This window comes from Aquarana catesbeiana, linkage group LG08, assembly GCF_042186555.1.
Source record: "Aquarana catesbeiana isolate 2022-GZ linkage group LG08, ASM4218655v1, whole genome shotgun sequence".
NCBI lineage: Eukaryota > Metazoa > Chordata > Amphibia > Anura > Ranidae > Aquarana > Aquarana catesbeiana.
The window spans coordinates 176,935,740-176,963,174 of record NC_133331.1 but is presented as its reverse complement, the minus strand read 5'-3'; the positions used below and the strand labels follow the sequence as shown (position 1 = coordinate 176,963,174).

The 27,435-nt window shown below is 47.3% G+C and overlaps 1 protein-coding gene across 3 annotated transcripts in view; it reads right to left on the bottom strand.

Annotated features, from left to right (window-relative positions):
• TBATA (thymus, brain and testes associated) overlaps positions 1–27,435 on the bottom strand; it is a 76,069-nt gene that overhangs the window by 26,941 nt on the left and 21,693 nt on the right. For 2 of the 3 annotated variants that reach the window (XM_073596709.1, XM_073596710.1), the window contains exons 3-4: positions 26,428–26,675; positions 124–288 (exon numbers count right to left, since the gene is read on the bottom strand). In XM_073596709.1, the coding sequence (XP_073452810.1) occupies positions 124–288; positions 26,428–26,675 (413 nt within the window). Of the gene's footprint in view, positions 1–123; positions 289–26,427; positions 26,702–27,435 lie in introns of all 3 variants that reach the window. The other variant, XM_073596711.1, reaches the window with a different exon arrangement.

Below are 27,435 nucleotides of genomic sequence, written 5' to 3'. Positions count from 1 at the left end.
CAGACATCTTTACAAGTAAATTCTAAAATTATTAACAAACATTTATTGCCATGATTCCATTGGCATGAAATGCCATTTTTTCTTTTATATACATTGTACTGACATATTTTATTTTACACTCACCCGAAGCCAGATATGGAACTTTGTTACTACGTGGATCTCCTATAGGCAGACTGGGAACCCCCAGCAGGTTAGTAGGGAGCTGGTTCTTTATCATAGGATGAGGATACAGAGGGGAGGTGACCGACCAGTCATCATTCACAATACATATAGGGATCCCATTAAGCCCTGGAGCAAAAACAAATGATATAACTAAACGAATGAACCTACAAAACAAACTCATTATCTAGCAATTCATCTTGTGTCAGGTAAGTATGCTTTTTGTACCACTAGAGAAAATTGAGTACTGTCCGTGATACTTTTTTTATTTGTACTAACATACAATTTTTCAGGACAAGCTTTTGGGGTATGTCCCCTTCTTCAAGGTGATGAAGAAGGGGACATACCCCGAAAGCTTGTCCTGAAAAATTGTATGTTAGTGCAAATAAAAAAAGTATCACGGACAGTACTCAATTTTCTCTGTCACAATTGCACTAATACGGCTACAATCAAATCATGTACCACTAGAGGGAAGCAAATGACAATAGAAAGGTCTTAAATGTAACAGGAAAGAAACAAGGGAAAAGTAACTAGTGATTTAGGCAAACCACCAGCCAAACCATTTCTTCAACTATTCTTGTATATTATGGAAAAGGTTAAGTCTAGGTTCACATCTCTGTGGGTGGGGAAAGTGCATGCTCCCAACCTGCAAAGATACTTGCTGCATTTTAGCAAACGTGCAGGGAAGCCATTAGTCCTTAATAGCACCCCAATGCATCAGCTGGCGTGATTTTGCCCACACCAAACCACATAATGCCAAAGCACCATGCAATCCAGTACAGTGCGATTTCAAAAAAGGGTCGGAGAATTCTTTCTCCATGTTTCCCGCAGGTGGAGCAGCCCATTGAAATGAATGAGCTGCTTTACCCCTGGAATGCGTGTGCCAACACCTACACAAAGATGTCCACGGAGCTTAAAGAGGGAGTCCCACGAAAAAAAAAAAATTAAAAGTCAGCAGCTACAAATACTGCAGCTGCTGACTTAAAATAAGGACACTCACCTGTCCCAGGGTCCAGCGAAGTCGGCACCCGAGACCTAATCGTCCCTCGGTCCTCGAGTGCTGCCGCCGCCATTCTCTGTAAGGGAATGAGGAAGTGAAGTGCTGCGGCTTCACTTCCCGGTTCCCTACTGCGCATGCGCGAGTTGTGCTGCGCTTCCTAACTGATCCCCGCTGTCTCTGAGACCCGTGTGTGTCCCAGCAGACAGCGCGGTGGGGACGGGAAGAGGCATAGACAGGTATCTGCACCCCCCTCCCCCCTGAAAGGTGCCAAATGTGACACCGGGGGGGGGGGGGTTTCCAAAAAGCGGAGGTTCAATTTTTGTGTGAACCTCCACTATAAAGAAGAATTATAGACATGGCAATTTTTCCATAGTAACATTGGTCCAGCTTGGACCAATGTAACTAAGCATATACCATACCTGTGAGATCCCCCTAGAAGCTGGAAATCACTTTAGTAGGCACTGCAACTACAGGGATCTCCACTATCCTCAGGTTCTTGTTCTGAGTGGCTGCCAGTTTTTTTACTTCCCACCAATATCATCGGAGCCGACCCCGGACTTCTAGCGGCGGCTCTGACGTTACAGGAGCACGGAGGGCTCATAATCTGGTGGCAAGCTGCATCTTGGTGACAAGTGAGTGCTGCATCTCTGGTGGCAAAGTAACAAGCTTCATCTCTGGTAGGGATGAGCCGAACACCCCCCGGTTCGGTTCGCACCAGAACCCGCGAACGGACCGAAAGTTCGCACGAACGTTAGAACCCCATTGACGTCTATGGGACTCGAACGTTCGAAATCAAAAGTGCTCATTTTAAAGGCTAATTTGCATGGTATTGTCCTAAAAAGGGTTTGGGGACCCGGGTCCTACCCCAGGGGACATGTATCAATGCAAAAAAAACTTTTAAAAACGGCCGTTTTTTCGGGAGCAGTGATTTTAATGATGCTTAAAGTAAAAAAAAAAAAAGTGAAATATTCCTTTAAATATCGTACCTGGGGGGTGTCTATAGTATGCCTGTAAAGTGACGCGTGTTTCCCATGTTTAGAACAGTCCCTGCACCAAATGTCATTTTTAAAGGAAAAAATCTCATTTAAAACTGCTTGCGGGTTTAATGTCATGTCGGGTCATGGCAATATGGATGAAAATCAGTGAGACAAACGGCATGGGTACCCCCCAGTCCATTACCAGGCCCTTTGGGTCTTGTATGGATATTAAGGGGAACCCCGCACCCAAATTAAAATAAGGAAAGGTGTGGGGCCACCAGGCCCTATATACTCTGAACAGCAGTATACAGGCGGTGCAAACAAGACAGGGACTGTAGGTTTGTTGTTAAGTAGAATCTGTTTGTAATTTTGAACATTTTTAACGTGTTTAGCTCCAGCCAAAAAATCTTTTCTAAGCTTTTTGGAAAACATAGGGAAGGGTTATCACCCCTGTGACATTTGTTTTGCTGTCTTTCCTCCTCTTCAGAAGATTTCACCTCACTTTTTTGTCCCAATGAAAAATCTTTTTTGAAAATTTGGGTTTTTTTGTGGAACAAGGATTGGAAAGCATCAGTGGAAAGGAGAAATTGTTTTCCCATATTAACTCTTACAGGAGAGAATTTTCCCTTCCTAGGGGTAGATTTCATCTCACTTCCTGTTGTCTCCTTCCGTTTGCAAGTAGGAGTCGTTTGTAAGTTAGATGTTTGAAAGTAGGGTCCTGCCCTATATACTCAGCAGAAATTTGGGCCTTAGGTGTTGCTGTGGCCACAACACTGTAAGCCCTCACAGGGCCCTGCTGTGAAATATTAGATCAAGAATTGTAATTACATGCCCCTGTTGAACAGGAGCTGAAAAATTAGGCCTTAGGCACTGGTGCTGGTGCCACAACACTGCAACCCCTCACAGACACTCTAGTTGGAACGCAGGAACGAGCCCTGCTGCAAAGTATTGCTTCAAAAATTGTAATTACACGCCCCTGTTAGACAGGGGCAGAAAAATTGGGCCTTAGGCACTGGTTCTGGTGCCACAACACTGCAACCCCTCACAGACACTCTAGTTGGAATGCAGGAACGAGCCCTGCTGCAAAGTATTGCATCAAAAATTGTAATTACACGCCCCTGTTAGACAGGGGCAGAAAAATTGGGCCTTAGGCACTGGTGCTGGTGCCACAACACTGCAACCCCTCACAGACACTCTAGTTGGAACGCAGGAACGAGCCCTGCTGCAAAGTATTGCATCAAAAATTGTAATTACACGCCCCTGTTAGACAGGGGCAGAAAAATTGGGCCTTAGGCACTGGTCCTGGTGCCACAACACTGCAACCCCTCACAGACACTCTAGTTGGAATGCAGGAACGAGCCCTGCTGCAAAGTATTACATCAAAAATTGTAATTACACGCCCCTGTTAAACAGGGGCTGAAAAATTGTGCCTTAGGCACTGGTGGTGGCGCCCAGAACCAAAAATGTTCTTACAAGCTATCAGCGTGATGATTGAGGAGGAAGAGGATAATTACTCAGGGATAGTCACTCAGCATCAGCATAGGCAGTCTTTGAAGGGATCTGAGATTTCAAAAAAAATTATTCGGTTACATCAGCATCAGGTGCTTGGTAGCTGGTGGTGATCCAAGACTCATTCATTTTTATGAAGGTCAGCCGATCGACCGAGTCGGTGGACAGACGCACCCTGTGATCGGTTACCACGCCTCCAGCAGCACTGAATGTGCGTTCCGAAAGAACGCTGGATGCAGGACAGGCCAGTAGCTCAATTGCATACTGTGCAAGCTCTGGCCAGTGATCCATCCTCAAGACCCAGTAACCCAGAGGATTTTCGGTGGGAAAGGTGTCCAAGTCTGATCTTGCCCCTAGGTATTCCTGCACCATGTAAAACAGACGCTGGCGATGGTTGCTGGAACCGATCATACCTTGGGGCTGCGGACCAAAAAATTGTCTGAACGCATCGGTCAGACGGCCACCTTCTCCACCGCTCCTTCTTTGACTGACCGAAGCCTCAGCAACACGTTGTCCAGAAACAGGAGTTTTTAACCTCCCAGTCTCTGGGAACGTGTTGCACAGACCTTTCTGCAAGGCCTCCCGAAGATGTTTCATCCTCTGCTCCCTCTGCGATGGCAAGATAAGGTCCGCAACCTTACCCTTGTAACGTGGATCAAGGAGGGTTGCCAGCCAGTATTGGTCCTTCTCCTTGATACCACGAATACGAGGATCCTTACGCAGGCTTTGCAGGATCAGGGAGGCCATGCAGCGTAGGTTTGCTGAGGTATTCGGTCCGGAGTCCTCTGGGTCACTAAGAACGACATGGTCCGCAGCCACCTCCTCCCAGCCACGTACAAGTCCATGTGTTTCTTGGGACTGATCCCTTAAAGACTGCTGCTGATGCTGAGTGCCAGGCTCCACCTCCATACTGACACAATCTTCCTCCTCCTCCTCCTCCTCTTCCTCCTCGTCCTCTTCCTGTGTGATCGGCGGGCACGCAGGAACACTGTCTGGATAAAGGGGGCCTTGAGAGCTAAGGAAGTCCTCCTCTTCCTGCCTCTGTTCTGCCTCAAGTGCCCTGTCCATTATTCCACGCAGCGTGTGCTCCAACAGGTGGACAAGGGGGACAGTGTCACTGATGCATGCACTGTCACTGCTCACCATCCTCGTGGCCTCCTCGAATGGTGACAGGACAGTGCATGCATCCCTGATCATGGCCCACTGGCGTGGGGAAAAAAAACCAAGCTCCCCTGACCCTGTCCTGGTGCCATAGTCGCACAGGTACTCATTGATGGCCCTCTGCTGCGTGTGCAGCCGCTGCAGCATGGCCAACGTTGAGTTCCACCTGGTGGGCATGTCACAGATTAGGCGGTTCTTGGGCAGGTTAAACTCCTTTTGGAGGTCCGTCAGCCGAGCACTGGCATTATATGACCGGCGGAAATGCACACAGACTTTCCTGGCCTGCCTCAGGACATCCTGTAAGCCCGGGTACCTGCCCAAGAACCGCTGCACCACCAAGTTAAGGACGTGAGCCAAACAGGGCACATGGGTCATTTGTCCCTGTCGGAGGGCAGAGAGGAGGTTGGTGCCATTGTCGCAAACCACCATTCCTGCCTTAAGTTGGCGTGGCGTCAACCACCTCTGAACCTGCCCCTGCAGAGCTGACAGAACCTCTGCCCCAGTGTGGCTCCTGTCCCCCAAGCACACCAGCTCAAGCACCGCATGGCATCTTTTGGCCTGCGTACTTGCGTAGCCCCTTGAACGCCTACGGAGCACCGCTGGTTCCGAGGAAGAGGCCATGGAGGAAGAAGAAGAGGAGGGGGTGGAGGAGAGAGGTGTGTCACAATCAGCATTTTGGAGGCGTGGTGGCGGAACAACCTCCAACACTACTGCACCTTGTCCTGCATCCTTCCCAGCTGCCAGCAGAGTCACCCAATGCGCCGTGAAACTTAGGTAACGTCCCTGTCCATGCCTGCTGGACCATGAGTCAGCGGTAATATGCACCTTACCGCTGACCGCCCTGTCCAGCGAGGCATGGACATTGCCTTCCACATGCCGGTAGAGAGCCAGAATCGCCTTCCGTGAGAAAAAGTGGCGTTTGGGTACCTGCCACTGAGGAACCGCACATTCCACAAACTCACGGAAGGGGGCAGAGTCTACCAACTGAAAAGGCAGCAGTTGAAGTGCTAGCAATTTTGCCAAGCTAGCATTCAACCGCTGGGCATGTGGATGGCTGGGAGCAAACTTCTTTCGGCGGTGCAGCAGCTGGGGCAGGGAAATTTGCCTGGTACAATCTGACGTCGGTGTACCAAAAGCAGATTGCCCACAAGTACTTGGCTGTGACACACCTAATTCTACACCTTCATTCCTCTCACTGCAGGTCTCAGAGAGGACTGAAGGTCTAGTGGGGTTGGAGCTCTCAGCTGATGAGGAGCAAGGAGAGATCCTCTTTGTTCTTTGGTGTGGGTCTTTTAGATACGCTTGCCAACGAACTGCATGGCAGGTCAACATATGTCTGGTCAAGCATGTGGTACCCAAGCGGGAGATGTTTTGGCCACGCGAGATACGCTTGAGACATATGTTGCAAATAGCAGCGGTGCGATCTGATGCACTCGTCTCAAAAAAGGCCCACACCAAAGAACTTTTTGAATAACGCGCAGAGACTGCAGTGCCCTGCACATGTGGAGCTTTGGGGTGTGATGCAGTCAATGTGCTGCCCTTAGGCTGGCCCCTGGAGGGCATCCTGCCTCGTTGGTGATGTGCCGCCGCCTCCTCCTCCTCCTCCTCCTCCTCCTCTCTCCTATCAGGCACCCACGTTGAGTCAGTGACCTCATCTTCCCCTCCCTCCTCATCACTGGAGCAAACCTGGCAGTATGCTGCAGCAGGGGGAGCATGACTGCCAGATTGCTGTCCTTCTTGGGCACCCCCTCTGTCCGTGCTCATGTTACTGCCTTCATCGAGCTCAGTATCGTCATCAGAGCCTTCCAAACGCTGGGCATCCTCCTGGAGCATGTACCCAACACTGTGGTCAAACAGTTCGAGGGAATCCTCATGAGGACACGGTGGAGCTAGGGAAGGAGTCACTGATGACATTGAGCTGAGGGAAGAGGCCGCTGCTTTGCCAGACAAAGCACCCTGGGCATGGGTGAGAGAGGATGAGGAGGATGAGGACGGCTTGGTCATCCACTCGACCAAGTCTTCCGCATGTTGCAGCTCAACACGGCCAGCTGCCGAAAAAAAGGCCAAGCGTGTCCCATGGCCACGTGCTGATGAGGATGCACCGTCTCCACGACCAGCACTAGACACAGAGCCTGCTTGCCCTCTCTTATTGGCTTGTGACTGTCTGCCTCTCCTTCTTGGCCTTCCAGACATACTAATGGCCTGTAGCTGCACTAAGCTGGGATAGAACACCTGTAATTTTCTTCAGGTAGCTTTATATACTGTAACCAGACAAGCCTGCCTGTCAGTAGGAAGATAACAGGAACGGATCTAGCTGAACACTGTGAGCAGGACGCACTGTACTAAATGTAAATAGTCTAGCTGCCTGACCGTGGTACTAATAGGATCAAATAGAACACCTGTAATTTTCTTCAGGTAGCTTTATATACTGTAACCAGACAAGCCTGCCTGTCAGTAGGAAGATAACAGGAACGGATCTAGCTGTACACTGTGAGCAGGACGCACTGTACTAAATGTAAATAGTCTAGCTGCCTGACCGTGGTACTAATAGGATCAAATAGAACACCTGTAATTTTCTTCAGGTAGCTTTATATACTGTAACCAGACAAGCCTGCCTGTCAGTAGGAAGATAACAGGAACGGATCTAGCTGAACACTGTGAGCAGGACGCACTGCACTAAATGTAAATAGTCTAGAAGATAACAGGAACGGATCTAGCTGAACACTGTGAGCAGGACGCACTGCACTAAATGTAAATAACAGGAACGGATCTAGCTGAACACTGTGAGCAGGACGCACTGCACTAAATGTAAATAGTCTAGAAGATAACAGGAACGGATCTAGCTGAACACTGTGAGCAGGACGCACTGCACTAAATGTAAATAGCAGGAACGGATCTAGCTGAACACTGTGAGCAGGACGCACTGCACTAAATGTAAATAGCAGGAACGGATCTAGCTGAACACTGTGAGCAGGACGCACTGCACTAAATGTAAATAGCAGGAACGGATCTAGCTGAACACTGTGAGCAGGACGCACTGCACTAAATGTAAATAGTCTAGAAGATAACAGGAACGGATCTAGCTGAACACTGTGAGCAGGACGCACTGCACTAAATGTAAATAGCAGGAACGGCTCTAGCTGAACACTGTGAGCAGGACGCACTGCACTAAATGTAAATAGCAGGAACGGATCTAGCTGAACACTGTGAGCAGGACGCACTGCACTAAATGTAAATAACAGGAACGGATCTAGCTGAACACTGTGAGCAGGACGCACTGCACTAAATGTAAATAGTCTAGAAGATAACAGGAACGGATCTAGCTGAACACTGTGAGCAGGACGCACTGCACTAAATGTAAATAGCAGGAACGGATCTAGCTGAACACTGTAAGCAGGACGCACTGCACTAAATGTAAATAGCAGGAACGGATCTAGCTGAACACTGTGAGCAGGACGCACTGCACTAAATGTAAATAACAGGAACGGATCTAGCTGAACACTGTGAGCAGGACGCACTGCACTAAATGTAAATAGTCTAGAAGATAACAGGAATGGATCTAGCTGAACACTGTGAGCAGGACGCACTGCACTAAATGTAAATAGCAGGAACGGATCTAGCTGAACACTGTGAGCAGGACGCACTGCACTAAATGTAAATAGCAGGAACGGATCTAGCTGAACACTGTGAGCAGGACGCACTGCACTAAATGTAAATAGCAGGAACGGATCTAGCTGAACACTGTGAGCAGGACGCACTGCACTAAATGTAAATAGCAGGAACGGATCTAGCTGAACACTGTGAGCAGGACGCACTGCACTAAATGTAAATAGCAGGAACGGATCTAGCTGAACACTGTGAGCAGGACGCACTGCACTAAATGTAAATAGCAGGAACGGATCTAGCTGAACACTGTGAGCAGGACGCACTGCACTAAATGTAAATTGCAGGAACGGATCTAGCTGAACACTGTGAGCAGGACGCACTGCACTAAATGTAAATAGTCTAGAAGATAACAGGAACGGATCTAGCTGAACACTGTGAGCAGGACGCACTGCACTAAATGTAAATAGCAGGAACGGATCTAGCTGAACACTGTGAGCAGGACGCACTGCATTAAATGTAAATAGTCTAGATAGAAGATAACAGGAACGGATCTAGCTAAACTGAATACAGTGTATATATATATATGCAACACCTGGGATGCATATATATACACAATACACTGTAAGTGCAGCTAACTGACTGACTGTTCTGCCTAATCTATCTAACTCAAATCAAATGACACTGTCTCTCTCTCTCTCTATCTCTCAGCACACCGGAACACACACTACACAGGGCCGCCGTGCAGGCGGCCTTATATAGTGTGGGGTGTGTACTAAATCCCCTGAGCCATAATTGGCCAAAGCCACCCTGGCTTTGGCCAATTACAGCTCTCTCTACTGACGGCGCTGTGATTGGCCAAGCATGCGGGTCATAGTGCATGCTTGGCCAATCATCAGCCAGCAATGCACTGCGATGCCGCAGTGAATTATGGGCCGTGACGCGCCACACGAATTTGGCGCGAACGGCCCATATCGTTCGCAATTCGACGAACGATCGAACAGCCGATGTTCGAGTCGAACATGGGTTCGACTCGAACACGAAGCTCATCCCTAATCTCTGGTGACAAGTAGCCAACTGCATCTCTGGTGACAAGTAAAGCTGGATACACACTATCCAATTTTCTGTCGATTTTTCCTTCAGATTTACCAAAACCATATAATATGAGGTCAAACCTTAAGAGTTTCCATTTGTATGGAATCAGAAGGCCCTTGCACTAAATGGTTTTGGTAAATCTAAAGGAAATCAGACAAAAGTTGTATAGTGTGTATGGGGTCTTACAAGCTGCATCTGGTGACAAGTGAGCGCTGCATCTCTGGTGACAAGTAACAAGCTGCAGCTGGTGACAAGTGAGCGCTGCATTTCTGGTGGCAAGTGAGCGATGCATCTCTGGTGACAAGTAGTAAGCTGCATCTGGTGACAAGTAGCAAGCTGCAGCCAGTGACAAGTGAGTGCTGCCTTTCTGGTGGCAAGTAACAAGCTGCATCTGGTGACAAGTGAGCGCTGTGTCTCTAGTGACTAGTAGCAAGCTGCATCTGGTGACAAGTGAGTGCTACATCTCTGGTGAAAAGTAGCAAGCTGCATCTCTGGTGACAAGTAATAAGCTGCATCTAGTGACAAGTAATAAGCTGCATCTGGTGACAAGTGAGCGCTGCATCTCTGGTGACAAGTAACAAGCTGCAGCTGGTGACAAGTGAGCGCTGCATTTCTGGTGGCAACTAACAAGCTTCACCTGGTGACAAGTGAACACTGCATCTGGTGACAAGTGAGCGCTGCATCTCTAGTGACAAGTAGCAAGCTGCATCTGGTGACAAGTGAGCGCTGCATTTCTGGTGACAAGTAACAAGCTGCATCTGGTGACAAGTGAGCGCTGCATCTCTGGTGGCAAGTAACAAGCTGCACCTGGTGACAAGTAAGCGCTGCATCTCTGGTGACATATAACAAGCTGCATCTGGTGACAAGTAGGAGCTGCATCTCTGGTGACAAGTAACAAGCTGCAGCTGGTGACAAGTGAGTGCTGCATCTCTGGTGACAAGTAACAAGCTGCATCTGGTGACAAGTGAGTGCTTCATCTCTGGTGACAAGTAACAAGCTGCATCTGGTGACAAGTGAGTGCTGCATCTCTGGTGATAAGTAACAAGCTGCATCTGGTGACAAGTGAGCGCTGCATCTCTGGTGACAAGTAACAAACTGCATCTCTGGTGACAAGTAACAAGCTGCATCTGGTAACAAATAACAAGCTGCATCTCTGGTGACAACTAGCAAGCTGCATCTGGTGACAAGTAGCAAGCTGCAGCTGGTGACAAGTGAGTGCTGCCTTTCTGGTGGCAAGTAACAAGCTGCATCTGGTGACAAGTGAGCGCTGTCTTTCTGGTGGCAAGTAACAAGCTGCATCTGGTGACAAGTGAGTGCTGCGTCTCTTGTGACAAGTAGTAAGCTGCATCTGGTGACAAGTGAGTGCTACACCTCTGGTGAAAAGTAGCAAGCTGCATCTCTGGTGACAAGTAATAAGCTGCATCTGGTGACAAGTAATAAGCTGCATCTGGTGACAAGTGAGCGCTGCATCTCTGGTGACAAATAACAAGCTGCAGCTGGTGACAAGTGAGCGCTGCATTTCTGGTGGCAACTAACAAGCTTATCTGGTGACAAGTGAGCACTGCATCTGGTGACAAGTGAGCACTGCATCTGGTGACAAGTGAGCGCTGCATCTCTGGTGACAAGTAGCAAGCTGCATCTGGTGACAAGTGAGCGCTGCATCTCTGGTGACAAGTAACAAGCTGCATCTGGTGACAAGTGAGCGCTGCGTCTCTGGGGACAAGTAACAAGCTGCAGCTAGTGACAAGTGAGCGCTGCATCTCTGGTGACAAGTAACAAGTTGCATCTGGTGACAAGTAAGTGCTGCATCTCTGGTGACATGTAACAAGCTGCAGCTGGTGACAAGTGAGCGCTGCATCTCTGGTGACAAGTAACAAGCTGCATCTGGTGACAAGTGAGCGCTGCATCTCTGGTGGCAAGTAACAAGCTACATCTGGTGACAAGTAAGCGCTGCATCTCTGGTGACATGTAACAAGCTGCATCTGGTGACAAGTAAGCGCTGCATCTCTGGTGACAAGTAACAAGCTGCGGCTGGTGACAAGTGAGCGCTGCATCTCTGGTGACAAGTAACAAGCTGCATCTGGTAACAAGTGAGCGCTGCATCTCTGGTGACAAGTAACAAGCTGCATCTGGTGACAAGTGAGTGCTGCATCTCTGATGATAAGTAACAAGCTGCATCTGGTGACAAGTGAGCGCTGCATCTCTGGTGACAAGTTACAAACTGCATCTCTGGTGACAAGTAACAAGCTGCATCTGGTGATAAGTGAGTGCTGCATCTTGTGACAAGTAGTAAGCTGCATCTGGTGACAAGTGAGTGCTACATCTCTGGTGAAAAGTAGTAAGCTGCATCTCTGGTGACAAGTAATAAGCTGCATCTGGTGACAAGTAACAAGCTGCAGCTAGTGACAAGTGAGCGCTGCATCTCTGGTGACAAGTAACAAGCTGCATCTGGTGAGAAGTAAGCGCTGCATCTCTGGTGACATGTAACAAGCTGCAGCTAGTGACAAGTGAGCGCTGCATCTCTGGTGGCAAGTAACAAGCTACATCTGGTGACAATTAAGCGCTGCATCTCTGGTGACATGTAACAAGCTGCATCTGGTGACAAGTAAGCGCTGCATCTCTGGTGACAAGTAACAAGCTGCGGCTGGTGACAAGTGAGCGCTGCATCTCTGGTGACAAGTAACAAGCTGAATCTGGTGACAAGTGAGCACTTCATCTCTGGTGACAAGTAACAAGCTGCATCTGGTGACAAGTGAGTGCTGCATCTCTGGTGACAAGTAGCAAGCTGCATCTGGTGACAAGTGAGTGCTGCATCTCTGGTGATAAGTAACAAGCTGCATCTGGTGACAAGTGAGTGCTGCATCTCTGGTGACAAGTAACAAACTGCATCTCTGGTGACAAGTAACAAGCTGCATCTGGTGATAAGTGAGTGCTGCATCTCTGGTGACAAGTAACAAGCTGCAGCTGGTGACAAGTGAGCGCTGCATTTCTGGTGGCAACTAACAAGCTTCATCTGGTGACAAGTGAGCACTGCATCTGGTGACAAGTGAGCGCTGCATCTCTGGTGACAAGTAGCAAGCTGCATCTGGTGACAAGTGAGCGCTGCATCTCTGGTGGCAAGTAACAAACTGCATCTGGTGACAAGTAAGCGCTGCATCTCTGGTGACATGTAACAAGCTGCATCTGGTGACAAGTGAGCGCTGCATCTCTGGTGACAAGTAACAAGCTGCAGCTGGTGACAAGTGAGTGCTGCATCTCTGGTGACAAGTAACAAGCTGCAGCTGGTGACAAGTGAGCGCTGCATCTCTGGTGACAAGTAACAAGCTGCATCTGGTGACAAGTGAGTGCTTCATCTCTGGTGACAAGTAACAAGCTGCATCTGGTGACAAGTGAATGCTGCATCTCTGGTGATAAGTAACAAGCTGCATCTGGTGACAAGTGAGCGCTGCATCTCTGGTGACAAGTAACAAACTGCATCTCTGGTGACAAGTAACAAGCTGCATCTGGTAACAAATAACAAGCTGCATCTCTGGTGACAAGTAGCAAGCGGCATCTGGTGACAATTAGCAAGCTGCAGCTGGTGACAAGTAAGCGCTGTCTTTCTGGTGGCAAGTAACAAGCTGCATCTGGTGACAAGTGAGCGCTGCGTCTCTTGTGGCAAGTAGTAAGCTGCATCTGGTGACAAGTGAGTGCTACATCTCTGGTGAAAAGTAGCAAGCTGCATCTCTGGTGACAAGTAATAAGCTGCATCTGGTGACAAGTAATAAGCTGTATCTGGTGACAAGTGAGCGCTGCATCTCTGGTGACAAATAACAAGCTGCAGCAGGTGACAAGTGAGCGCTGCATTTCTGGTGGCAACTAACAAGCTTCATCTGGTGACAAGTGAGCGCTGCATCTGGTGACAAGTGAGCGCTGCATCTCTGGTGACAAGTAGCAAGCTGCATCTGGTGACAAGTGAGCGCTGCATCTCTGGTGACAAGTAACAAGCTGCATCTGGTGACAAGTGAGCGCTGCGTCTCTGGTGACAAGTAACAAGCTGCAGCTAGTGACAAGTGAGCGCTGCATCTCTGGTGACAAGTAACAAGCTGCATCTGGTGACAAGTAAGCACTGCATCTCTGGTGACATGTAACAAGCTGCAGCTGGTGACAAGTGAGCGCTGCATCTCTGGTGACAAGTAACAAGCTGCATCTGGTGACAAGTGAGCGCTGCATCTCTGGTGGCAAGTAACAAGCTGCATCTGGTGACAAGTAAGCGCTGCATCTCTGGTGACATGTAACAAGCTGCATCTGGTGACAAGTAAGCGCTGCATCTCTGGTGACAAGTAACAAGCTGCATCTGGTGACAAGTAAGTGCTGCATCTCTGGTGATAAGTAACAAGCTGCATCTGGTGACAAGTGAGCGCTGCATCTCTGGTGACAAGTTACAAACTGCATCTCTGGTGACAAGTAACAAGCTGCATCTGGTGATAAGTGAGTGCTGCATCTCTTGTGACAAGTAGTAAGTTGCATCTGGTGACAAGTGAGTGCTACATCTCTGGTGAAAAGTAGTAAGCTCCATCTCTGGTGACAAGTAATAAGCTGCATCTGGTGACAAGTAATAAGCTGCATCTGGTGACAAGTGAGCGCTGCATCTCTGGTGACAAATAACAAGCTGCAGCTGGTGACAAGTGAGCGCTGCATTTCCGGTGGCAACTAACAAGCTTCATCTGGTGACAAGTGAGTGCTGCATCTCGTGGCAAGTGAGCGCTGTATCTCTGGTGACAAGTAGCAAGCTGCATCTGGTGACAAGTGAGCGCTGCATCTCTGGGGACAAGTAACAAGCTGCATCTGGTGACAAGTAAGCGCTGCATCTCTGGTGACATGTAACAAGCTGCAGCTGGTGACAAGTGAGCACTGCATCTCTGGTGACAAGTAACAAGCTGCATCTGGTGACAAGTGAGCGCTGCATCTATGGTGGCAAGTAACAAGCTACATCTGGTGACAAGTAAGCGCTGCATCTCTGGTGACATGTAACAAGCTGCATCTGGTGACAAGTAAGCGCTGCATCTCTGGTGACAAGTAACAAGCTGTGGCTGGTGACAAGTGAGCGCTGCATCTCTGGTGACAAGTAACAAGCTGCCTCTGGTGACAAGTGAGTGCTGCATCTCTGGTGACAAGTAACAAGCTGCATCTGGTGACAAGTGAGTGCTGCATCTCTGGTGATAAGTAACAAGCTGCATCTGGTGACAAGTGAGCGCTGCATCTCTGCTGACAAGTAACAAACTGCATCTCTGGTGACAAGTAACAAGCTGCATCTGGTGATAAGTGAGTGCTGCATCTCTGGTGACAAGTAACAAGCTCTACCTGGTGACAACTGAGTGCTGCATCTCTGGTGACAAGTAACAAGCTGCAGCTGGTGACAAGTAACAAGCTGTGTCTCTGGTAATAAGTAACAAACTGCATCTCTAGTGACAAGTAACAAGCTGCATCTGGTGACAAATAACAAGCTGCATCTCTGGTGACAAGTAACAAGCTGCATCTGGTGACAAGTAAGCGCTGCATCTCTGGTGACGACAAGTAACAAGCTGCATCTGGTGACAAGTAAGCGTTGCATCTCTGGTGACAAGTAGGGATGAGCCGAACACCCCCCGGTTCGGTTCGCACCAGAACCTGCGAACGGACCGAAAATTCGCACGAACGTTAGAACCCCATTGACGTCTATGGGACTCGAACGTTCAAAATCAAAAGTGCTCATTTTAAAGGCTAATTTGCATGGTATTGTCCTAAAAAGGGTTTGGGGACCCGGGTCCTGCCCCAGGGGACATGTATCAATGCAAAAAAAACTTTTAAAAACGGCCGTTTTTTCGGGAGCAGTGATTTTAATGATGCTTAAAGTTAAAAAAAAAAAAAAAAGAAATATTCCTTTAAATATCGTACCTGGGGGTTGTCTATAGTATGCCTGTAAAGTGGCCCGTGTTTCCCGTGTTTAGAACAGTCCCTGCACAAAATTTCATTTTTAAAGGAAAAAAAGTCATTTAAAACTGCTTGCGGCTTTAATGTAATGTCGGGTCTTGGCAATATGGATGAAAATCAGTGAGACAAACAGCATGGGTACCCCCCAGTCCATTACCAGGCCCTTTGGGTCTTGCATGGATATTAAGGGGAACCCCGCACCTAAATTAAAAAAAGGAAAGGCGTGGGGCCACCAGGCCCTATATACTCTGAACAGCAGTATACAGGCAGTGCAAACAAGACAGGGACTGTAGGTTTGTAGAATCTGTTTGTAATTTTGACCTGGTACATTTTTAACGTGTTTAGCTCCAGCCAAAAAATCTATTTTAAGCTTTTTGGAAAACATAGGGAAGGGTTATCACCCCTGTGACATTTGTTTTGCTGTCTGTGCTCCTCTTCAGAAGATTTCACCTCACTTTTTGTCCCAATGACAAATGTTTTTTGAAAATTTCGTTTTTTTTGTGAAACAAGGATTGGTGATAAAGCATCAGTGGAAAGGAGAAATGTTTTTACCATATTAACTCTTACAGGAGAGAATTTCCCTTCCTAGGGGTAAATTTCATCTCACTTCCTGTTGTCTCCTTCTGTTTGCAAGTAGGAGTCGTTTGTAAGTTGGATGTTTGAAAGTAGGGGCCTGCCCTATATACTCAGCAGAAATTTGGGCCTTAGGTGTTGTTGTGGCCACAACACTGTAAGCCCTCACAGGGCCCTGCTGTGAAATATTAGATCAAGAACTGTAATTACATGACCTGTTTAACAGGGGCAGAAAAATTGGGCCTTTGGTGGTGGTGGTGGTGGTGGTGCTAGTGCCACAACACTGTAAGTCCTCACTCGCTCTTGGTGGGCGCAGAAACGGGCCCTTCTATGAAATATTAGATCAAGAATTGTAATTACATGCCCCTGTTGAACAGGGGCTGAAAAATTGGGCCTTAGGCACTGGTGCTGGTGCCACAACACTGCAACCCCTCACAGATACTCTAGTTGGAAGGCAGAAACGAGCCCTGCTGCAAAGTATTGCATCAAAAATTGTAATTACATGCCCCTGTTAGACAGGGGCTGAAAAATTGGGCCTTAGGCACTGGTGCCACAACACTGCAACCCCTGACAGATACTCTAGTTGGAACGCAGAAATGAGCCCTGCTGCAAAGTATTGCATCAAAAATTGTAATTACAGGCCCCTGTTAAACAGGGGCTGAAAAATTGGGCCTTAGGCACTGGTGGTGGCGCCCAGAACCAAAAATGTTCTTACAAGCTATCAGCGTGATCATTGAGGAGGAAGAGGATAATTACTCAGGATAGTCACTCAGCATCAGCATAGGCAGTCTTTGAAGGGATCTGAGATTTCAAAAAAAATTATTTGGTTACATCAGCATCAGGTGCTTGGTAGCTGGAGGTGATCCATGACTGATTCATTTTTATGAAGGTCAGTCGATCGACCAAGTCGGTGGACAGACGCACCCTGTGATCGGTTACAAAGCCTCCAGCAGCACTGAATGTGCGTTCCGAAAGAACGCTGGATGCAGGACAGGCCAGTAGCTCAATTGCATACTGTGCAAGCTCTGGCCAGTGATCCACCCTCAAGACCCAGTAACCCAGAGGATTTTCGGTGGGAAAGGTGTCCAAGTCAGATCTTGCCCCTAGGTATTCCTGCACCATGTAAAACAGACACTGGCGATGGTTGCTGGAACCGATCATACCTTGGGGCTGCGGACCAAAAAATTGTCTGAACGCATCGGTCAGACGGCCACCTTCTCCACCGCTCCTTCTTTGACTGACCGAAGCCTCAGCAACACATTGTCCAGAAACAGGAGTTTGTAACCTCCCTGTCTTTGGGAACGCGTTGCACAGACCTTTCTGCAAGGCCTCCCGAAGATGTTTCATCCTCTGCTCCGTCTGCGATGGCAAGATAAGGTCCGCAACCTTACCCTTGTAACGTGGATCAAGGAGGGTTGCCAGCCAGTATTGGTCCTTCTCCTTGATACCACGAATACGAGGATCCTTACGCAGGCTTTGCAGGATCAGGGATGCCATGCAGCGTAGGTTTGCTGAGGCATTCGGTCCGGAGTCCTCTGGGTCACTAAGGACGACATGGTCCGCAGCCACCTCCTCCCAGCCATGTACAAGTCCATGTGTTTCTTGGGACTGATCCCTTAAAGACTGCTGCTGATGCTGAGTGCCAGGCTCCACCTCCATACTGACACAATCCTCATCCTCCTCGTCCTCGTCCTCTTCCTGTGTGATCGGCGGGCACGCAGAAACACTGTCTGGATAAAGGGGGCCTTGAGAGCTAAGGAAGTCCTCCTCTTCCTGCCTCTGTTCTGCCTCAAGTGCCCGGTCCATTATTCAATGCAGCGTGTGCTCCAACAGGTGGACAAGGGGGACAGTGTCACTGATGCATGCACTGTCACTGCTCACCATCCTCGTGGCCTGCTCAAATGACAGGACAGTGCATGCATCCCTGATCATGGCCCACTGGCGTGGGGAAAAAAAAACAAGCTCCCCTGACCCTGTCCTGATGCCATAGTCGCACAGGTACTCATTGATGGCCCTCTGCTGTGTGTGCAGCCGCTGCAGCATGGCCAACGTTGAGTTCCACCTGGTGGGCATGTCACAGATTAGGCAGTTCTTGGGCAGGTTAAACTCCTTTTGGAGGTCTGCCAGGAAGAAGAAGAGGAGGGGGTGGAGGAGAGAGGTGTGTCACAATCATTAGTAGTGGCATTTTGGAGGCGTGGTGGCGGAACAACCTCCAACACTACTGCACCTTGTCCTGCATCCTTCCCAGCTGCCAGCAGAGTCACCCAATGCGCGGTGAAACTTAGGTAACGTCCCTGTCCATGCCTGCTGACAACATATAAGAAAGGCGCTCTGAGTACCTGATAGAGTAACAGCAGTCAGGCAGAAACAGCTCTAGGTTATTCTAAAAGGAACATTAAACAAAGGGTCCATACATAAGTCTTTGGTGGCTGTAGTTAGCTGGTTGAAAAGTTGAAGGTCACAGTCAGCACAGGGCAGCTCTTCTTAGGATGAAGTTAACTTGGAGTCATCCATAAGAAAAGAAAAGAGAGAAGTAGCGCCTCTCTTTCACCATGAGCACCGGCCATTGCTGATATGTAAGTGTCTATTGTACTTATTACCGCATCTAATAAAGCAGTTTTAACTAGAGGCGCTACTTCTCTCTTTCCTTGTCCATGCCTGCTGGACCATGAGTCAGCGGTAATATGCGCCTTACCGCTGACCGCCCTGTCCAGCGAGGCCAAGACATTGCCTTCCACATGCCGCTAGAGAGCCAGAATCGCCTTCTGTGAGAAAAAGTGGCGTTTGGGTACCTGCCACTGAGGAACCGCACATTCCACAAACTCACGGAAGGGGTCAGAGTCTACCAACTGAGAAGGCAGCAGTTGAAGTGCTAGCAATTTTGCCAAGCTAGCATTCAACTGCTGGGCATGTGGATGGCTGGGAGCGAACTTCTTTCAGCGGTGCAGCAGCTGGGGCAGGGAAATTTGCCTGGTACAATCCGACGTCGGTGTACCAAAAGCAGATTGCCCACAAGTACTTGGCTGTGACACACCTAACTCTACACCTTCATTCCTCTTAGTGCAGGTCTCAGAGAGGACTGAAGGTATAGTGGGGTTGGAGCTCTCAGCTGATGAGGAGCAAGGAGAGGTCCTCTTTGTTCTTTGGTGTGGGTCTTTTAGATACGCTTGCCAACGAACTGCATGGCAGGTCAACATATGTCTGGTCAAGCATGTGGTGCCCAAGCGGGAGATGTTTTGGCCACGCCAGATACGCTTGAGACATATGTTGCAAATAGCAGCGGTGCGATCTGATGCACTCATCTCAAAAAAGGCCCACACCAAAGAACTTTTGGAATAACGCACAGAGACAGCAGCGCCGTGCACATGCGGAGCTTTGGGTGTGATGCAGTCAGTGTGCTGCCCTTAGGCTGGCCCCTGGAGGGCATCCTGCCTCGTTGGTGATGTGCCTCCTCCTCCTCCTCTCTCCTATCAGGCACCCACGTTGAGTCAGTGACCTCATCATCACCTCCCTCCTCATCACTGGAGCAAACCTGGCAGTATGCTGCAGCAGGGGGAGCATGACTGCTAGATTGCTGTCCTTCTTGGGCACCCCCTCTGTTCGTGCTCACGTTATTGCGTTCATCTAGATCAGTATCATCATCGGAGCCTTCTAAACGCTGGGCATCCTCCTGGAGCATGCACCCAACACTGTGGTCAAACAGTTCGAGGGACTCCTCAGGAGAACATGGTGGGGCTAGGGAAGGAGTCACTGATGCCATTGAGCCGAGGGAAGAGGCCGCGTTGGCAGCTGCTTTGCCAGTCAAAGTACCCTGAGCATGGGTGAGAGAGGATGAGGAGGATGAGGATGGCTTGGTCATCCACTCGACCAAGTCTTCCGCATGTTGCTCAACACGGCCAGCTGCCGACAAAAAGGCCAATCGTGTCCCACGACCACGTGCTTATGAGGATGCACCGTCTCCACGACCAGCACTGTTGCCTCTAGACACAGAGCCTGCTTGGACTCTTTTATTGGCTTGTGACTGTTTGCCTCTCCTTGTTGGCCTTCCAGACATACTAAGCTGGGATATATATGTGTATATATATATATATATATATATATATATATATATATATATATATATATACTGCAGCTAGCAAAATCAACTGCCTGCCTGTAGTATGAGAACACCACCAACCTTCTACAGGTAGCTTTAGCTGAACACTGTGCAGAGCTCGCAAAAAACTAACTTGTAGCTTATTTAGCTGCCTGCGGTAGTGATAACATCAGGAAAACACCACCAACCTTGGACAGGTAGCTTTAGTGAACACTGTGCAGAGCTCGCAAAAAACTAACTTGTAGCTTATTTAGCTGCCTGCGGTAGTGATAGGATCAGGAAAAACCACCAACCTTCTACAGGTTTCTTTAGGTGAACACTTTGCAGAGCTCACAAAAAACTAAGGAATAAAATAAGGAAAATCTGCTGCGCCAACCAAACAAAACAAAACCAAGCAGCCAACACCAACAATTAGACTAATTGTATTATTTGATGAGAAAAAGAAAAAGTGTAGCGCTATATTGTGCAAAAAAATGTGTCTTATATAACACCTGTGTGCATATCAAATACTAGGTCCTGCTAGACCCAGCAGGTGAACAGGTTGTTAATGGCCTGTATATGAAAAAATCAAGTGATCTAAATAGTCATTAGTATCAACATATAATATAGTGAAAACATGTGGATTGTGTATACACGATATGAATAATCGCAAACCCTTAGATCAAAAACACAAACATATATTTTGCGAATTGGGGTGGGGGTAAATGGCAAGTCCCTGGAGTATTGAACAGTTCATTCAATTTAACCAAAGAATCCTGGACCATAGATGTAAATATCACAGTAGCATCTATTCCTGTTCTCAATAGACTTTTCCAATGCTTGACCCGACAAAAAAGTGATATAAAATGCCCTTACCGGACGAGGTGGACTCACAGGCCGTTGGCGGTGAGTCGTATGAGCTTGCACCGTTAGGTACGGTAAGGTTACAGTTGTCCTTGATCCATGACAAGAGGGTCCTGGAAGGGTTCCCAACCCCAAACGGTACCACGGATTCCTCCTCCAGCGAACGTTTGGGTCTCATGCAATTGAGACAAGGGGATAAGGAGAAAAGAGGCTCCACATAGTGTAAATTCTGGATTACCAGGAAATTTTATTGCATTATAAAAATCCGTGGTACCGTTTGGGGTTGGGAACCCTTCCAGGACCCTCTTGTCATGGATCAAGGACAACTGTAACCTTACCGTACCTAACGGTGCAAGCTCATACGACTCACCGCCAACGGCCTGTGAGTCCACCTCGTCCGGTAAGGGCATTTTATATCACTTTTTTGTCGGGTCAAGCATTGGAAAAGTCTATTGAGAACAGGAATAGATGCTACTGTGATATTTACATATATGGTCCAGGATTCTTTGGTTAAATTGAATGAACTGTTCAATACTCCAGGGACTTGCCATTTACCCCCACCCCAATTCGCAAAATATATGTTTGTGTTTTTGATCTAAGGGTTTGCGATTATTCATATCGTGTATACACAATCCACATGTTTTCACTATATTATATGTTGATACTAATGACTATTTAGATCACTTGATTTTTTCATATACAGGCCATTAACAACCTGTTCACCTGCTGGGTCTAGCAGGACCTAGTATTTGATATGCACACAGGTGTTATATAAGACACATTTTTTTGCACAATATAGCGCTACACTTTTTCTTTTTCTCACAAAAAACTAACTTGTAGCTTATTTAGCTGCCTGTGGTAGTGATAGGATCAGGAAAACACCACCAACCTTCTACAGGTAGCTTTAGGTAAACACTGTGCAGAGCTCGCAAAAAACTAACTTGTAGCTTATTTAGCTGCCTGTGGTAGTGATAGGATCAGGAAAACACCACCAACCTTCGACAGGTAGCTTTAGGTGAACACTGTGCAGAGCTCGCAAAAAACTAACTTGTACCTTATTTAGCTGCCTGCAGTAGTGATAGGATCAGGAAAACACCACCAACCTTCGACATGTAGCTTTAGGTGAACACTGTGCAAAGCTCGCAAAAAACTAACTTGTAGCTTATTTAGCTGCCTGCGGTAGTGATAGGATCAGGAAAACACCACCAACCTTCTACAGGTAGCTTTAGCTGAACACTGTACAGAGCTCGCACTACACTAACTTGTAGTGTTAGCTGAACACTGTTCAGAGGACGCACTACACTAACTTGTAGCTTTAGCTGAACACTGTGCAGAGGTCGCACTACACTAACTTGTAGTTTTAGCTGAACACTGTTCAGAGGACGCACTACACTAACTTGTAGCTTTAGCTGAACACTGTGCAGAGGTCGCACTACACTAACTTGTAGCTTTAGCTGAACACTGTGCAGAGGTCGCACTACACTAACTTGTAGTTTTAGCTGAACACCGTGAGGAGGACGCACTACACTAACTTGTAGCTTTAGCTGAACACTGTGCAGAGGTCGCACTACACTAACTTGTAGTTTTAGCTGAACACTGTTCAGAGGACGCACTACACTAACTTGTAGCTTTAGCTGAACACTGTGCAGAGGTCGCACTACACTAACTTGTAGTTTTAGCTGAACACTGTGAGGAGGACGCACTACACCAACTTGTAGTTTTAGTTGAACACTGTGAGGAGGACGCACTACCCTAACTTGTAGCTTTAGCTGAACACTGTGCAGAGGTCACACTAAACTAACTTGTAGCTTTAGCTGAACGCTGTGAGGAGGATGCACTACCCTAACTTGTAGCTTTAGCTAAACACTGTGCAGAGGTCACACTAAACTAACTTGTAGCTTTAGCTGAACACTGTTCAGAGGACGCACTACACTAACTTGTAGTTTTAGCTGAACACTGTGAGGAGGACGCACTACACTAACTTGTAACTTTAGCTGAACACTGTGCAGAGGTCGCACTACATTAACTTGTAGTTTTAGCTGAACACTGTGAGGAGGACGCACTACACTAACTTGTAGTTTTAGCTGAACACTGTTCAGAGGACGCAGTACACTAACTTGTAGTTTTAGCTGAACACTGTGCAGAGGTCGCACTACATTAACTTGTAGTTTTAGCTGAACACTGTGAGGAGGACACACTACACTAACTTGTAGCTTTAGCTGAACACTGTGCAGAGGTCGCACTACACTAACTTGTAGTTTTAGCTGAAAACTGTGAGAAGGACGCACTACACTAACTTGTAGCTTTAGCTGAACACTGTGCAGAGGTCGCACTAGACTAACTTGTAGTTTTAGCTGAACACTGTGAGGAGGACGCACTACACTAACTTGTAGCTTTAGCTGAACACTGTGCAGAGGTCGCACTACACTAACTTGTAGTTTTAGCTGAACACTGTTCAGAGGACGCACTACACTAACTTGTAGCTTTAGCTGAACACTGTGCAGAGGTCGCACTACACTAACTTGTAGTTTTAGCTGAACACTGTGAGGAGGACGCACTACACCAACTTGTAGTTTTAGTTGAACACTGTGAGGAGGACGCACTACCCTAACTTGTAGCTTTAGCTGAACACTGTGCAGAGGTCACACTAAACTAACTTGTAGCTTTAGCTGAACGCTGTGAGGAGGATGCACTACCCTAACTTGTAGCTTTAGCTAAACACTGTGCAGAGGTCACACTAAACTAACTTGTAGCTTTAGCTGAACACTGTTCAGAGGACGCACTACACTAACTTGTAGTTTTAGCTGAACACTGTGAGAAGGACGCACTACACTAATTTGTAACTTTAGCTGAACACTGTGCAGAGGTCGCACTACATTAACTTGTAGTTTTAGCTGAACACTGTGAGGAGGACGCACTACACTAACTTGTAGTTTTAGCTGAACACTGTTCAGAGGACGCAGTACACTAACTTGTAGTTTTAGCTGAACACTGTGCAGAGGTCGCACTACATTAACTTGTAGTTTTAGCTGAACACTGTGAGGAGGACACACTACACTAACTTGTAGCTTTAGCTGAACACTGTGCAGAGGTCGCACTACACTAACTTGTAGTTTTAGCTGAAAACTGTGAGAAGGACGCACTACACTAACTTGTAGCTTTAGCTGAACACTGTGCAGAGGTCGCACTAGACTAACTTGTAGTTTTAGCTGAACACTGTGAGGAGGACGCACTACACTAACTTGTAGCTTTAGCTGAACACTGTGCAGAGGTCGCACTACACTAACTTGTAGTTTTAGCTGAACACTGTTCAGAGGACGCACTACACTAACTTGTAGCTTTAGCTGAACACTGTGCAGAGGTCGCACTACACTAACTTGTAGTTTTAGCTGAACACTGTGAGGAGGACGCACTACACCAACTTGTAGTTTTAGTTGAACACTGTGAGGAGGACGCACTACCCTAACTTGTAGCTTTAGCTGAACACTGTGCAGAGGTCACACTAAACTAACTTGTAGCTTTAGCTGAACGCTGTGAGGAGGATGCACTACCCTAACTTGTAGCTTTAGCTAAACACTGTGCAGAGGTCACACTAAACTAACTTGTAGCTTTAGCTGAACACTGTGAGGAGGACGCACTACACTAACTTGTAGTTTTAGCTGAACACTGTTCAGAGGACGCACTACACTAACTTGTAGTTTTAGCTGAACACTGTGAGGAGGACGCACTACACTAACTTGTAACTTTAGCTGAACACTGTGCAGAGGTCGCACTACATTAACTTGTAGTTTTAGCTGAACACTGTGAGGAGGACGCACTACACTAACTTGTAGTTTTAGCTGAACACTGTTCAGAGGACGCACTACACTAACTTTTAGTTTTAGCTGAACACTGTGCAGAGGTCGCACTACATTAACTTGTAGTTTTAGCTGAACACTGTGAGGAGGACACACTACACTAACTTGTAGTTTTAGCTGAACACTGTGAGAAGGACGCACTACATTAACTTGTAGCTTTAGCTGAACACTGTGCAGAGGTCGCACTAGACTAACTTGTAGTTTTAGCTGAACACTGTGAGGAGGACGCACTACACTAACTTGTAGCTTTAGCTGAACACTGTGCAGAGGTCGCACTACACTAACTTGTAGTTTTAGCTGAACACCGTGAGGAGGACGCACTACACTAACTTGTAGCTTTAGCTGAACACTGTGCAGAGGTCGCACTACACTAACTTGTAGTTTTAGCTGAACACTGTGAGGAGGACGCACTACACCAACTTGTAGCTTTAGCTGAACATTGTGAGGAGGATGCACTACCCTAACTTGTAGCTTTAGCTAAACACTGTGCAGGGGTCACACTAAACTAACTTGTAGCTTTAACTGAACACTGTGAGGAGGACGCACTACACTAACTCTAAATAGTCTAGCTGCCTGACTGTGGTACTAATAGGATCAAAAGAACACCAGCAATTTTCTTCAGGTAGCTGTAAATACTGTAACAAGACAAGCCTGCCTGTCAGTAGGAAGATAACAGGAACGGATCTAGCTAAACTGAATACAGTGTATATATATATATATATATATATATATATATATATATATATATATATATACACAAAACACCTGGGATGCATATATATACACAATACACTGTAAGTGCAGCTAACTCACTGACTGTCCTGCCTAATCTAGCTAACTCAAATGAAATGACACTGTCTCTCTGTCTATCTAAGCACGCTGGAACACACTACACAGGGCCGCCGTGTAGGCGGCCTGATATAGTGTGGGGCGTGTTCTAAACCCCCTGAGCCATAATTGCCCAAAGCCACCCTGGCCCGCCCAAGCGCCGAGTGGGGATGTGGCGCGGCGGCCGCATTGTAACTCCCGCATTCTGGAGCCTGCAGCACCTATGATGGACGTTACATGTCCTGCGGTCCCGGCATTGCACCAGTGGGACGTCCATCATAGGCATTGCAGGCTCCAGAAGGAGGGACCTGCTATGGCACTCGGCCGCATTCAGCCATACTCGGTGGCGCTCGGGATCAGATCAGTCCCAGCGCTCGCTGCTCGGGGCTAACAATGGAGAGTTGCATGCCTGAGACTCAGCTTTTCGGGGTCACATTCGGGGCTGCAGCCCACCCCTAGCCACCCCCTCCTGACGCCCCTGGCCAGAACCAATATTTAGTTTAAACCACACACATTTTTGCTACGCGCTGCATTTTTCCTCCCTCTACTATGCCACGCCTATAAACTAATACACCGCTCCCTAATTATAATAAGACTCCACCTATAGACGAAAAAAGTGTCCCTATAAATTTTTTGACAATGTTGGCAACTATGCTTACATTGGTCCAAGCTGAAACTTGCTAAATATGTATATGTATATATATATATATATATATATATATATATATATATATATATATATATATATATATATATTTTAGACATCGGCATTACCTTGGATATGTGTGACCCGATGAGGATGGGGATTATGCCTTGAAAAGAAGGAGTGCTGGTTGTAATTGCCATATCGAGAATAACTTTTAGTCGGCGGTCTCATTGCTTCATCACTGAATCGCAGAGGGGTGTTCTGGGCAAGATTCTCCAGTTTTTCAGCCAGGGCAGCAATGTCTTGGCTTTTAAAAGTGCTGGATATTGGATTCTTCATCTCTTCCATCTTTTCTTTTGAAGATTTATGATTAGTGCTGTTGTGGAAAAACAAGAGCTGTAACTGACCAAAATAATGTCATGTATTACTGAGTGTGCTGCAATGAATATGTAACAGTAGGATTTGCTTTGCAGTAAATATAAAGTTAATTAATAAAGAGTTAATACCATCTCCACCATAGTGGGACTCTTTGGACTAGGTACTACTTAAGTATTAAACCCTCAGCACCATTTAGTTTACCACATTAAGCACAATAAAATAAACACTTCCCTGAACTTCCAGTCTTTATAGGAAAGAGATAACATTGGACAGTGCAAGAAAGGGTGGGGTGGGGGGCAGGGGAGATTTGTTGTTTTGTTGTCATCCTAGGCCAGGGGTTTGTGAGTTTCTAATGATGCACACAATGTACGGCAGGGATATGCAACCTGGGGCCCTCCAGCTGTTGTGGAACTACATTTCCCATGAGGCATTGCGAGGCTGGCAGTTACAATTACTCCCATGATGGGAGGCATGATGAGACTTGTAGTTCTGCAACAGCTGGAGGGCCCCAGGTTACCTACCCCTGGTGTACAGAGACACAGCTCTAGTCACTGCATGCAAAGGTTGCTCCATAGGGTGCTGCAAGAGAAAGAAGCCACCCTGACACCGAAAACCTGGAGCAGTGTCATGGTTGGGTAAATCAGCTGCTGAAAGTTTTTTTTTTCTTTTAACTTAGGGTTTAAAGTGGTCCTAAAGATATGTTTTATTACCTTACTGCAATACTATTGCACAGAGCAGATCATTTTAAACCGAAAACT